This window comes from Trematomus bernacchii, unplaced genomic scaffold (assembly GCF_902827165.1).
Source record: "Trematomus bernacchii unplaced genomic scaffold, fTreBer1.1, whole genome shotgun sequence".
NCBI classification, from domain to species: domain Eukaryota; kingdom Metazoa; phylum Chordata; class Actinopteri; order Perciformes; family Nototheniidae; genus Trematomus; species Trematomus bernacchii.
In genome coordinates, this window is record NW_022987648.1 from 7,977,982 (window position 1) to 7,991,432 (window position 13,451).

The window sequence follows — 13,451 nt, forward strand, 5'->3', positions numbered from 1 at the left end:
ATTATAAGTAACAAAACATAGTTTCACACTGTATTTTTTAAAGTAAACAAATAAAAACACTTGTCACCAAGGTCAGTTTTATTTGATTAAAATATAATGAAATGATTCACTTCATGATGATGTACACAAAAAACATGCATAAACAAATATGCAAATCAAATACAAATTAAAGAACATTGTTAAAATAACAAGAGTTCAATCATGTTCAGTTAGCCATGGTAGTCCGTCTGTTATTCTGACCTCATTAATCTCAATCACATTGTGTCTCTGTCCCGTTGGAGGCAGATACATAGGGTAATATGTAACTCATCGGTAGGAAATGATCACTGACACTTTGCAAAATGGAGTATGTTACTGGTTAAAGACATTTTACAATTGTGTACATGTGCAACAGCTTCCACACACACACTGTGTGGAATCTGATGGGCCTCTAACCCTAAACCTGGATCGGCACCTTGCCATGCCCCACAGATATAGGTGCCAGTATTTCACCTGTCCTATGGGTCCATATAATCTAAATTGATCAGTCATTTAAAAACCTTACTGTGAGAGCCGGTCAAAATAACACAACTATCTCATAGTCTTCATGTGTGGCATCGACCTCGGCTTGGTTCATGTACGCCCTGATAGTTCGGTCATTAGAATAAACCAAGAAACAAGGGATTGACCCGCACATTCTCCTGTCCTCTTGCCACCTGGAGACCAATCTGCAAGGGAACAGAGCATGCGGTAACCCTGGGAGATGTACAAATATTTGGAAAACATGAATCTGTATAAAACAATGTCAAAAGTGGCAAACTCTCATTTTTCCCACCAAAGCATGCTAATTTCATTAGAAATATCTGCAACTCAAAACATAGACGTCTTTGACACAATGTCAATATTGTTATCTCTTCACTTTCTGTTGATTTTTGTTAATTGTTTTAATGTTTTAAATGATACTTCTGCAATGTGAATATCTCACACATTGCACCTTTAATGTAAAACAATTAGCAATGAGTTAAATAAATGACATGCCATAGCTGTTTGTATGAACTTAGATAGCTGTTTCTACTGTGGCGGTCCTTGTGTACTGCTGGATGAGCTTTTGATGAAAGTGTTTTTGCGCTCCAGTGGTACAGCCCTCCTTCCAGACGGCTGGTTCAGTTCGCTCATGTCCACTCCTGAGTCTAAGCTGGTTTCTCGACTGTCGGCCGGCCCCCGTCTCCTCTGCTGATCAGACACTGCGTAATGGATCTCAGCTGCAGGTTTGCCCTCCATCGATACAAACCAGGCCCTTGGAGACTGCGTCGATGGGATTTTAGAAAGCTCTCCCAAGGCGGGCACGGAGCGTCTGCTGCCCCGGATTTTATTCAACGTTCCTGGGACCGACGCTGACTCCGTGAGGCTGAAGTGACCGCTGGATGTGTTGGAGGAAGTTGATGCCTCCTCTAGAACCTCGGACTGGTCCTCAGTTTCCACTTCCTGGTTCTGGGTGGCAGAGGAACCTTTTGCCGGGGCCTGGGAGAACTCGTCTTTACTCAGTGGATCTGAAGCGGCCGACTTGCTCCACTGGGCCTGTTCCTCCAAATGGAAGAATGCCGGGGCGTGAAGAATGGCAATGGGCTGGTTGTAGAAGAACAAATTCTCAGCCAGAGAGACGGGAGCCCTGATCTGATCCGTAGGGTCATGCAGACACATCAGATCGTTCAGGTCAGGGTTAAGCTCCACTCCGCCACACTCCACCCGAATGGCCACGGCATTGGGGTTGGCTATGACATTGCCATTGTGCCGATTATCCCCCCTCCCTGTAATGGTTTGGTTCAGTCCATTCTGTGGATGAGAGGAGTCTAGTGAAGCTTCTTCAAAGAATTCATCATCACATGTGGAGGTGGTTTTGTCTCTTCTCACCGCTGGTAGGATCTTCTTGGTTTTAGGTTCACTGAGCGAACGTCTGCAAACAATAACAAATGTGTTGAGTCTTATTCAGTGCCAGGCTAATGATAGTAAGAACTTTATCCATAAACTCTACATGATTACACAGTACAAATATAAAAATGTTCACTCAATTGGGAAAATATAGATTTGACTAATATTGAAGGGGTTTTAAAGGAGTACACCACGGAACATGATAGGTAACACTTACATTGACGTGAACATAACTAATAAGTGGTAAATTAGTAGTTAATTCAACTTAATTTTAAAGTAAAATTGACATTGATAAAATATAAGCTATAATTTGTTATTTTAACATGAATTACAGTTGTATATGCAACACAACTACAATATGTGTTTACTAAAAACTACAATACTATTCAGAACCATGAAAACAAATGTTCTTACCTAGAGGATAGAGATATATTTTGATATATGTTTTGCCCTCCCAGTGAGCTGGTGAGATATTTTATAATTGTTTTACATATTTATATCTAATCAAAATCACAATTGATAGTATTCATGGAGGAGTATGAGTTGAATGTTTCTTTTACCTGCGATTACATAATAACCCAACCAGAAGACAGATGATAATAACAAGCATCCCTCCCAGGACAACCATCAGGAGAGATGAATGGTTTAAGATGAAGTCAATGGGGATGGCAAGTCCAAAGAAACCTAAAGCATAAAAATGGTCAGAAATATAAGTTTGGCTGAAAAATATAAAACATACGTACATGCAATAATAAATAAAAATGAATAAACTCAGTATTCCATCCAAACCAAAAAAAAACTGGGTTCTAAATTTAAAAGATTTAAAAAATACCATCAAAAAGATCATTAAATAAGATATTTAATTTTTGATAGCAATGCCAAGTCATTTTGTTCTAAACAAAATAATCATAAATATGTTTTTAATGCCGGTTTATGAAAGAAAAAAAAAAGAGAAAAACATAAAGCTCTGAAACAAATGAAGAGACCACTGCAAAATAATCAGTTTCTCTGGTTTTACTATTGATAGGGATATGTTTGAGTAAAATGAATTCTTTTTTTAATTGATTCCCTAAACTACTGACTCTGTGTCAGTGTTGGAATTCAACAGACACTGGAATGTAATGCCATACTTGTAGAGATTGCGATTTTAGACACATTTGAAGTAGTCTCTTCATTTTTTCTAGAGCTGTAGTTTTGCAAATATACCCTTCCTACTAACTCTACATGTGGCAAAGATGGAAACAAAAATGCACTTGAAAGATTATCCTGGCATAAAACAGGGGAGAAAACAATTTCGATCCAACTTGAAATTGTTTGAGCAGTGTTTCTCTTCTCTCAAGGCTTTTGTATGTTCCAGGCCCATTTGAAATGATTATAGAATATGTTTGTCAAAATGATCACTTCATAAATTAACACAACTATGTACAATGTATTACCATTACATTGCCATACAGCTAACTGCCAAAGATGGTAGTATCAGTAACACTTGAGACACTTTACACTTGCCTCTATTGGGTGATAAAGGCGCTGCGATCCAGTAACCCAGGTGAGGAGCAGTGAATGTCCACATGAGCTTCCCCTCCACTGAGACCACTGTCCCCAGCCCCTTCCTCATCCATCCACCTAGAGATAAACAACAAGACCAACACTAGTTTGTATACATCTTTCTTCAATTACCCACAAACAACAAAATCCTGTGAGATGTGCAAGTAAATCAGCTTATTCCTTTCCAAAGACATTGAAGGTTAATGAGAAGGGAAAATAAATGAAAACACTTTTGTTCACCCAAAATTAGATTGTTTTGAGGAACAGATTGATTGTACACTTTTCACTAGACAAGAATATGGCAAAGATGGCAACAAATACATGTTTCAGTAAAAAATGTAATACAAATGCACCGGGTTCTACACATGAGGCTCCAACTGTATTCTCTCTATAGTGGCGGCACCAGATTTACAGTATGTACATCATAACAAATTAAAGAAAGGACAGTAAATTGAGTTTAAAACATGTAAGTTCTATATTTTAATGTCATCATTTTACATCTTCTTACAAAGATGACTATAAACGGTTTGCTAAAGCCTTTCTTTTTGAAAGATGTCGATTCCGGCCAACTGAATGACCGGCCAAAAATGTGTTGAAAAGTAATTAATTCCAATTTGGAACTTGCCAGGGAGTTTGAGAACAAAGAAGGTAAATGAGTTGTGGTACCCAAGAGATCAGCTAAGCATCTTAGGCTGTTCATCAACTGTTTTGCAAATGGTTGTCATCATTTGTGAACATTTTCAGACTGTACTAGTACTTCTTGAGATCAAATTAGGCAATATTTTGCCCGTGATATAAAAATAGTTTTAGTAATGGTGGGGCCTTTTGCATGTCTGTTAATGACTGTATACAGTACAGTTTATGGCCTACAGAGATATGGAAATACTACTAAGCTACGTCTCTCTGTGCTGCCCAGGGCTGGGTCAGTAATGTTTAAAATTGCTTGCGATGCAAACTTCCGGGTCGGCCTCCAAAAATACGACCTCGCTGCACTGTTCTATTAAGCTACATTTCCAAGTAGAGGCCATACAATAAACCTTACTTCATCTCCTTACTCTCCTAAAATAAAAATGGGCTAGTCTGATTGTGATTTCAACTTACCAGTAGTCCGGTTAAAGAACCAGGCCGGAACAACATCGGAGGTCTGGAGTCCGCGGCTGTCAGGAATGCTGAGGCTGATCTGAATGCCCCCCCCCCCTCACATGTAACTCAGTGTCTCCTGAGAACAGCTGCACACTGACAGCTGCCACCGGACTCAACTCCAAACCAACGTATCCTTAACAACAGAGGAGGTGATGCTTGAGAAGGATTAAAATAAACACATACATATACGTACTGTAGTGTTTATTCACACATAAACGCCTTAGATACATGGTTCCAGTTTACATGGTTATTGTTTAAATCTGATTATTAAAGCCTCAGATGAAAAATGCTATTTTTATAAAAGAAGACACATAAGAGGTTTTCTTTTTAATCTGAACTTGCAGTTACTTTTGTGTAGCTAGAATTCGCATTGCAATTTAACTTTCACATTTCAGATTGACAGCGGAAATACCATCTATAACACTTTGTGCTCATCTCATCAAAGTGAAACATATAGAAATAAATATAAAAACATGCCCAAAAATGAATGTTTTTTCAAAATGTTGTCTACCTGATTTAGTGCTCATGATGCCCAGAGTGTTCTGGAAGCCATCCTCCTCTGCCGGCAGCTTTGGGACGGTCAGGTAGGCTCTGACAGCCGTGGCATTACTGCTGTCGCTCAGATTCAGAAGGCTCTTGGGAAACTGGACAACGGGCTTTGATGAATCATCTGCAAATGAAGGGAAAACATGATCAATTACAGCTTGAAAATGTGCTTTGTAAATAATTTGTAGTGCAGCTGTCTTTGGCAATTGAATATGTCACTTTTAATCAATGCTTGCACTGAGAATCAAATACAGAAAAATAATGAGCAAGAAAGAAAGAAAGTGACTTTAACAATATATACATTACCAGATGTTTTGCCAGTGATCAGGACGGAATCATCATAGAGCCAGATGTTCCCCTGGTTCAGACCAAGCAGTGACATGGTCAAGGAGGAAAATACTGCAGAAATGTTAAAAATAGAGGAAAAATACACAATTAGCAAAAAGCACTTTAATGTGATGCACAAAGTTTCTTCCACTAGATGGCAGTGTGATATGTTTTTCTATCAAGCTTTACACAAAAGCAAGCTTATATCATCTTTGATCATAAAAACAATGGATCATGATTTAGTTATTTTCTGTCATTGGAAAAGCATAACAGATGGCAGAGGGGCAACAGAAGACGACACACATTCCAGATGTGCACAGGTTATATAATGATCCCAGGTGTTTCGCTTGGGTGCTCTGCCTAATATGGTGTGAAATGCAGAGAGGTGAGGCTAAACTTGGTATTGCAACAACAACAATGAAAATCACAAGGATGTAAAGCTTATACAGTACCTCATGTCAAATTCGTTTTTTACATGACCTGATAAAATAAGGAAAACATACTATCCATCCTTTTTTGTGTTTACGGATCCACCGACAGGTACATGTGACTTTTGTGTCCAATAAACCAGCCTGCTTTTCGCAAAAGACATTCACAATACAACGAAACTGCATTAGATTGCATTCTGAGAGAAACACATTTTCTTCCAGACTAGGTTTCTCTTGAATTGATACATGTACTTTTCTAAAAAAGTCTGGGAAAAAAGGATGTTTTGGTGGAAAGAGTGGTGAAGCAAACACAGGACTTCTGTTATTTAAATTATGTACCAAGAGTTCAAGTTTAAGCCAGTCATGTTCTTTTCCCAAACCTATTTTTTTTATTTTTTTTAAATCAAACAGTTTTGTTACGTTTATGTTTAACGTTTTTGTTTAACGTTAACCATTGGTTTAATACTGCGACCATAATATAGCAGAAAATACATATTCCTGTAAATGCAATTGAGAATGCAGTTTAGTTGTATGGGAATGTTCCATCGTAGGAGACAGGGTTGAGTAAACACACACAAGTGTAGTTATATAATGATTTTTCCGAGGGGGAAATTATGTAATTGGTTGGGTTTGAACTCAACAGGCAGAGCGCAAAGAGATGATGATGAACTGTCATGATGAAGTGTACTGTAGCCAGTGAATTGAAAACATTTCCTCTATTCTGGGCAGTCTAAAAGTACTACTTGATGGTGAGAGCCCAGGATGATGCTCCATACAGCTCATTATCTGTGGTGATTCAAACATGAGATAACTTACTTGGCATTGGGTCGGTTTTACACGGGAGCAGTGTGCAGATATAGCCATCCTTACTGGCCACAAGTGTGATTGTTGTCCCAGTTTGGTAAGGAACGTGAAGCAGAATGCCGCCGTCCCCCCCAGTGAGGGCAGTGGTGAACAGGGTGTAGTTGATGTAGACCTCCACCAGCGCCTGGCTCAGGGACTCACGACTCAGCACGTTGTTCACCTGGACCTTCAGGTTAAAAGCAGGATCTGGGGGGGGGGGAATAAAGATCAGGTTAAGAAAAGAACTGGGTGGTTGGGGCAAGATAACTGATTCTATAAAAATGTATTTACAATTGAGCAAGAACCTTGATACTTATTCAAGTTGCACATTATCGACATCGTGTTTTTTAACCATAATATCTTACAATATGATGTATTCCACTTTAACACTACAAATGGTCTCAAAACTGACACTTCTGACAAAATGCCAAATCCCTTATTATTTAGTCCACCCCCTTTATGCAGTGTGACTGTGTACCTTAACACTTTAACAGAATGGAGTTGGCTGCATTTGTAATTAACCTAGACAGGACCTTATTGGCACCAAAAAAACGAGAAGTAATTTGCATAATCCCTCAAGGTTATGAATCGATTATTCCCAGTTTATTTTACAGAGGTGGACGCAAAAACCCAATGTTAAAAATGGCCATTAACTTCAGCACAGCGTGGTTCAAGACAATGTTAAGCTACATCAGCATGCAGACGGGTAACTAAAGTACATATTTCCAATAATGTGATTCCAATTCCGCAGCCCTAATCATTATACGTTTTCAAGTAGTTCCCTGATAATCGGTTTCTAATGTAGATGTGTCACCTTAACCACAAGACCAATTAGTCACTCACACAGTGCAGCAACTCCCAATAGTGAGTCCCATGGCCATTTGAATCAATAGTGGCCATGTATACACTTCCCCAACATTGATCAATGCATAAGGGTATTAGTTATTAAACAGTGAGAAACCTGCAACTTCACTGACTTTCCACTTACAACAAGCCTTGATAACGGCGTACCTTGCAGCCGATTATTTAACTGCTAATGTAAGCATTTTGACGGATTATGTAAAGTTGAAACATGTGCTTGTTTAATGCATTAAACAGAAATCAATTTGGAAATAGAAGGATGGTTTATTAGACCAGAGTGGATATAAGATAAGAAACCATCAGAAAATAACAAAAACTTCAGTGATCTCCTTGAAATGTTTTCTTTTTTTAACTGAGTCTTTTGGTTTCCTTGATGTTATAAAATGACTGCATTTAAAAAGGGGGTATCACATTTAAGTTGAAATTATTTATATTATAAATGAAAATGTTGTTACAATATCAGTCATGTCATTTTAATAGGTTATTTGGTTTGTTAATGTTTCTACATTTTTGGGGAAATGATTCCATTAGCTTCTCCTAGCAGCAGGACATAATGAGCTGATAGCCGGTGACCACAGAGGAGCTTTTAGCAGCTAAAGAGAGACATTTCCCTCCGGACATTGTGAGTCCATATTGGATTTGTGTCAGGTTACTCTAATGAATGCTAATGTGGAACTGTAAATAGGCAACTGTGTGTAACTTGTATCTCCTTCTGCTGCCCTTAAGTGGCCACAAAGTCAATTAATGCAACTTTAAATGTGATTTTATTTTATGTGCAGGTTTGGCATTCCTAACACCTGCCATTCATGAGGGTTCATAGCATAGAACTAAAACAGCTCAATAATGACAAAAAACTAAATAAAAATAAAGTGCACTCGCCGCAAAGGCCACATGTTGTATTTCACAATGATAATGAAATTGACAAATAATGCATGTTAATTCCTCGCCCCATTAGAATTGGGCCAGTCATTTTCTGTAATCCTGCTCCCAAACATCAGCTTACAAAGCCGAAAATATAACCTCATCTTTTGATGTAAAAAAGGTGTATATCAAAGACTAGTTGGTTAAATCTGGAACAAAGGCCCCATAACAACTGCTCGTAAAGTTACTGAACACTGCTTCATAGAAACTCCTCCGTACTGAGAGTACTTTTTAGAGGTGCAAATCTCTGCCAGCACCAAACTATCTTCCTTCACCTACTGCCCTGCTATAAATATTCTCTACTGAAATGTACTGCTCCAATACAGTGTGGCCCGGAAAATGAGTTTTGGAGCCATGAATCTCAGCAGCCAGCTCATCATCCAGCCTCCACAGTTACAGAAGTTATTTAGTGCTAGCAGTCCATACAAAGGTCCTTATTGCACATTATATCACTAACTAAATGCTGAAACATTGCTAAAGCAGCTATTTTACTGGTCATAATGTCGTAAAGAACTCTCAAATGGGGACAATTTGACAATTACAGTAGGTGTTTTTTGGTCTGATTGCTCATAGCTGCTAAAAGACCTGCAATAGCTTCATTGAAGACTAATGAAGCCAGGCTTTATGCTACTAGCAATATTTGATAAAGTGCCAAAACCAGATAATCAGACCATCCTGTATTATTACCCCATAACAATTCCCTTTGATCAGGAGCAGACAGATGCCTGAAGCTGCCAGGAGGGCCTTTATTTTCAGCCACAATATTAAACACTACATTTGGCAGTGTTAGTGTCCGCCCACTGGGATACATACACCAGTGCAGATGGACATGAGGATGCTTGTTTTGGAAGAGTCATCTTGATGTGTGTTCTGCCTCTATGGCCAAACATAACAGAAGGGGGTCACTAAATCTGAAGTGGAGGTGTTTCGTGCCAGATTACTATAATCTCCACATTTGGCGAACTGAACCATGGCACAAAGAGGTTTATGAAGTGGATTGCAATGGGCTGCTCAAGGCTGCCGAGCAGATGACAAATAGATCCCACGTTGTGTGTGATTTGGCTTGAACACTGTTATTATTGGGCAAATGACAGCACTCATCCAGGAAAGAAAATGCATAACTCCAGAGATCTCAAACCCTTTGTTAGATAACCCTTGCTATGTCAAACGACAAATGACAGAGCTACGTGACCCAGAAATGAAGGCGGTAAATAAGAGAACGGCAAGCTGTTATGAATCAAAAACACAATTATTTTTGGCTTAACGCATTGCAATTTGCATTGGCTGACATATCAAGGAATTATAGCGTTACATATTATCTTGACAACAAAATCAGGATGAACAGGGACAAGCACAACCATGTTGACCAGTCAGTTCTGTGAGACAACCAGTCAGCGTAAACAGATGGTCCAACAGGGACTTATCTCCGCTGACCCCCCACCTACCCCACATACGCATGTTTGTGTGTTGGAATTAGGCCATACATTCCACTGATGGAGACAAACACAAGAGAACCCTTTGATATGTGGGCCAAACAGGCCTCAAGCACGAGTCAGCAATATCTAATCAAACTGACAAAAGATGCGTAGGGTGTCAGCGACAGAGGGGTGTCAAGAAGATTTAATGTCTGAGCAACCACCAGTCCTGTTAGGGTATAGTTACAATCCTCCCCTGGGGGAAATTATGAAATCTTAAAGTCTGTCTCCAAATGTAAAAGGCAACAATGAAGATGTTAATCTCAGCATGGGAGAACTGACCATCTGGTTCCAGAAAAGAGGTGTTTTTTTAGCCTGTTTTAGGGGAGGGAGTCAAATAGTGATGCTTGGGTAGTGGCTACTGGTACCTTGGTTGGTTATCGGCTAATGGTTACACAAGCCAAAAAATCGTTATGACATCATAAAGTGGCAAAAATCTGATCAGCTCATTTTCAGACAGGTTTTTATATAGATGGATCAGGACAAAAAGTGAGGTAATCTTTTTTGCTGAAACTTTCAGAATCTCTTTACACAGAGGGGACACATGTTGATGTAGAAAAGACATGAACAACAGCAACTAATTGCTACAACATAACTGTGACTGTTTACCGAGTGTTAACTATTACTGTTTCCTTAGCTAACCATGAGTAACAACCTTAACCTCAACTTTCATTTCATTTAAAGGGGACCTATCATGCAAAATGCACTTTTGTACGTCTTTTATACATGAATATGTGTCCCCGGTGTTCCAGGGAACTCACCAAGTGTCAGAAAACACAACCCTCTCTATTTTCCTCCATACCCAAATCTCTAAAAAAGGGGCTGCAACGGATCTGATAAAAACTGATCCAGATTTGAACACTGTCCTGACGTCAGGACTGTGGCGCTACGGCTATTGGGCCAACTCCACCAATCAGGAGGAGACAGCCACGGCCATTGCCGTTCGAAAGCGCTGGAGACGCTGTAGTACATATGCCAGGCCAGTAGATGGTGCTGTTCTAACAGAATCTGCCCTTGCAAAAACAGGGCTAAAAAAGTGCAAATTGAGCGAAATGAGGCATGGCTAAAATGCATGATCTGTTTGGTATTTTGAAAAAAAAAAAGTATAAATATGCCTTATATAGGTATGGTCCTACACTATATTATCAAAATATAGCATGATAGGTCCACTTTAATCATTTATTTGAATAGGGACAATGCACATTAATGAACACTTAAGACAAATAATGCTTCAAGTGTAAATATGCCGGATTTGAGCTTTGAGCTCATTTCCATCCGTAGTCCCTGACATACAACATATAAGAACATGACATTTATAAACATAGCAAAAAATAAAAACATGATATGCAAAAAGAGCAAGAGCAGCATACACAAGTATTTATGACATGGTACAATATAGCAGCAACGACATATAAAGTGCAAGAGATGATACAAGAGCTACATAAAGTGCAAGAGGAGATACACCTGTGTTAAAGTGCATTTAGCGGTGATTGCACGTCTGTTTGTTTCTCAACCATTCTTTGAGTTGACCTTTAAAGCTATTGAGAGTGGGACAATCCCAACGTTATCTGCTGGCCTTACGTTAGTTCCTGTTGTTAATGTATGTTTTGTACATTTCTATGTCTAGATATTCTATTTTATTTTATAAGTATACAGTAAAGTGTCCAGTCATTTCCCCTGAGAGCTTACTTTGTATAGAAGGGAGGCCAAGACGAGAAGGTTTGGCAGGACACAGCGCCTGGTGGCAGGGGGGGGAGGAGGGAGGCTACAAGGGGACAACAGCATGCTTGGGTGCATTTCCAAGTGTTTCAGTCAACAACACAGACTAGGAGGATCATGTGATGACGGATGGTAATGTACTCCTACAGCAGCATGAATTAGTCATGAATCAGTTGATGAAAAAGGGTCACAAATCGCTCTTTCTGTCCTCTCCGCCACTCAGCTGTGAACAAGAACATTGTCATGACAAGTGCATGCATCTGTGTGTGACTGAGAGACACAGAGAGATGCACTCTGGATTGGGGAGGTGGGGGTGCATTTGTGATTTGAAAATCACAAAAGCACATCAATTGAATAACTTGAAAAAGGGAACAACTTGGAGAGAAGAATGAGTCTGCTGACATTTGATTTGATTAACATGATAATGCAGTTAGTAACATTATGGGCCTTCTGTCATGCTTTTTGAACACCCAAAACAAAATGTACTTTTATAAGTAGCCTTTTTGTGCTTTTATGAAAATGTTCCCAAGAATTTACGATGTTAATATTGTGATAATATTGCAAATGCACATTGTTAACTTGGTAGTGATGCTGCAGATAAATAGGAACAGATGGACAAACCGTTAGTCATGAGGGGACAGCAGCAAGCTCCCACGCCACTTATTAGGCTACTCATGATCAGAGGATATGCAAGCAAATCCTGGCACAGATGGTCTGATCCGACTAAATAAAGGATATTTATACTAAAATATATTAGAAAAACAGGGTATGGTGATGGGTGATGAAGTCGAAATAACAACAAATGGCAGAATTCGACATGCATCCTTATAATCCAGCTGAAATATTATTTATTCCCAGCTCTAATGGCACACATCAAGCACAATAGCGAAACACGTTCAGTTGTACTCAGATACGATTGCGGTAATGGTGACACAGTGAAGCCCACACAGACCTGACAGCGGGAGCAGCACTTGTTGGTTCTGAAAAGCCTCTTGTTTCATGTGATCCCGGTCTGAAAAGTTGCCGTCATTGATATGCAGAGGATGTCCAGGCGGAGTGAACGCTCCCTTCGCTTTCCCATCTTCGCATAGGATCAGCGCAGAAAACACACACATCCACAGGCGCATGGCTCTGCCTCTGGAGAAGAGAAGTGTTGATGGAGGTCACCGATGACTCACAAATCCAATTCATCCAGTTAGCATCTATACGTTGTGGAGGAACAGAGATGAGCAGTGTGTCGCCATCCTAACCTCTACGCTGTCAGAGCAGCGAGGCCCCGCCCCTTTAAGCTGCTTCCATGGAGATCCGCTTTAACCAGATATCATCATGATGACTGATGATTTATCGACAATAACATGCATCACACAAACGAATACAGATATGGTTTTGAAGGTAGATCCTTGTTTTATTTTAAAAATAAAAACAACACAATGTAAGATTATATAAAGTAGGCCTAATGATTATGAAGAATATTTTAAGTTTTAGGATCATATGTATTTACAATAAATAAGTAGGCCTACTAGTGTTTATAAACTGGCTTTTATTTTAACTTTATATTTTATTTTAATTTTATTTCAGATTTCTATATTTTCTATATGTAATTGTTGATTGGACTGTTATTATTACTTCTTTATTTAATTGTGTGGTGGCATGTTGTATTTTTCTGAAGAACTTTCTGAAATGTTTGTTTTGAAATGTGCTATTTAGCCTTTTTATGCAACTTTAAATGAGAATA

General features: G+C 39.1%; 1 protein-coding gene across 1 annotated transcript; it reads right to left on the minus strand.

Annotated features, from left to right (window-relative positions):
- Positions 1 to 69: 69 nt before the first annotated feature.
- On the minus strand, positions 70 to 12,998 carry LOC117485595 (protein FAM171B-like). The gene is given in 10 exon segments (XM_034134189.1): positions 70 to 1,933; positions 2,323 to 2,370; positions 2,469 to 2,592; positions 3,415 to 3,531; positions 4,555 to 4,648; positions 4,650 to 4,729; positions 5,108 to 5,266; positions 5,449 to 5,541; positions 6,714 to 6,947; positions 12,669 to 12,998. Coding segments are annotated over 10 exon segments (2,007 nt in total). The 5' UTR covers positions 12,844 to 12,998; the 3' UTR covers positions 70 to 1,050.
- Positions 12,999 to 13,451: the final 453 nt, after the last annotated feature.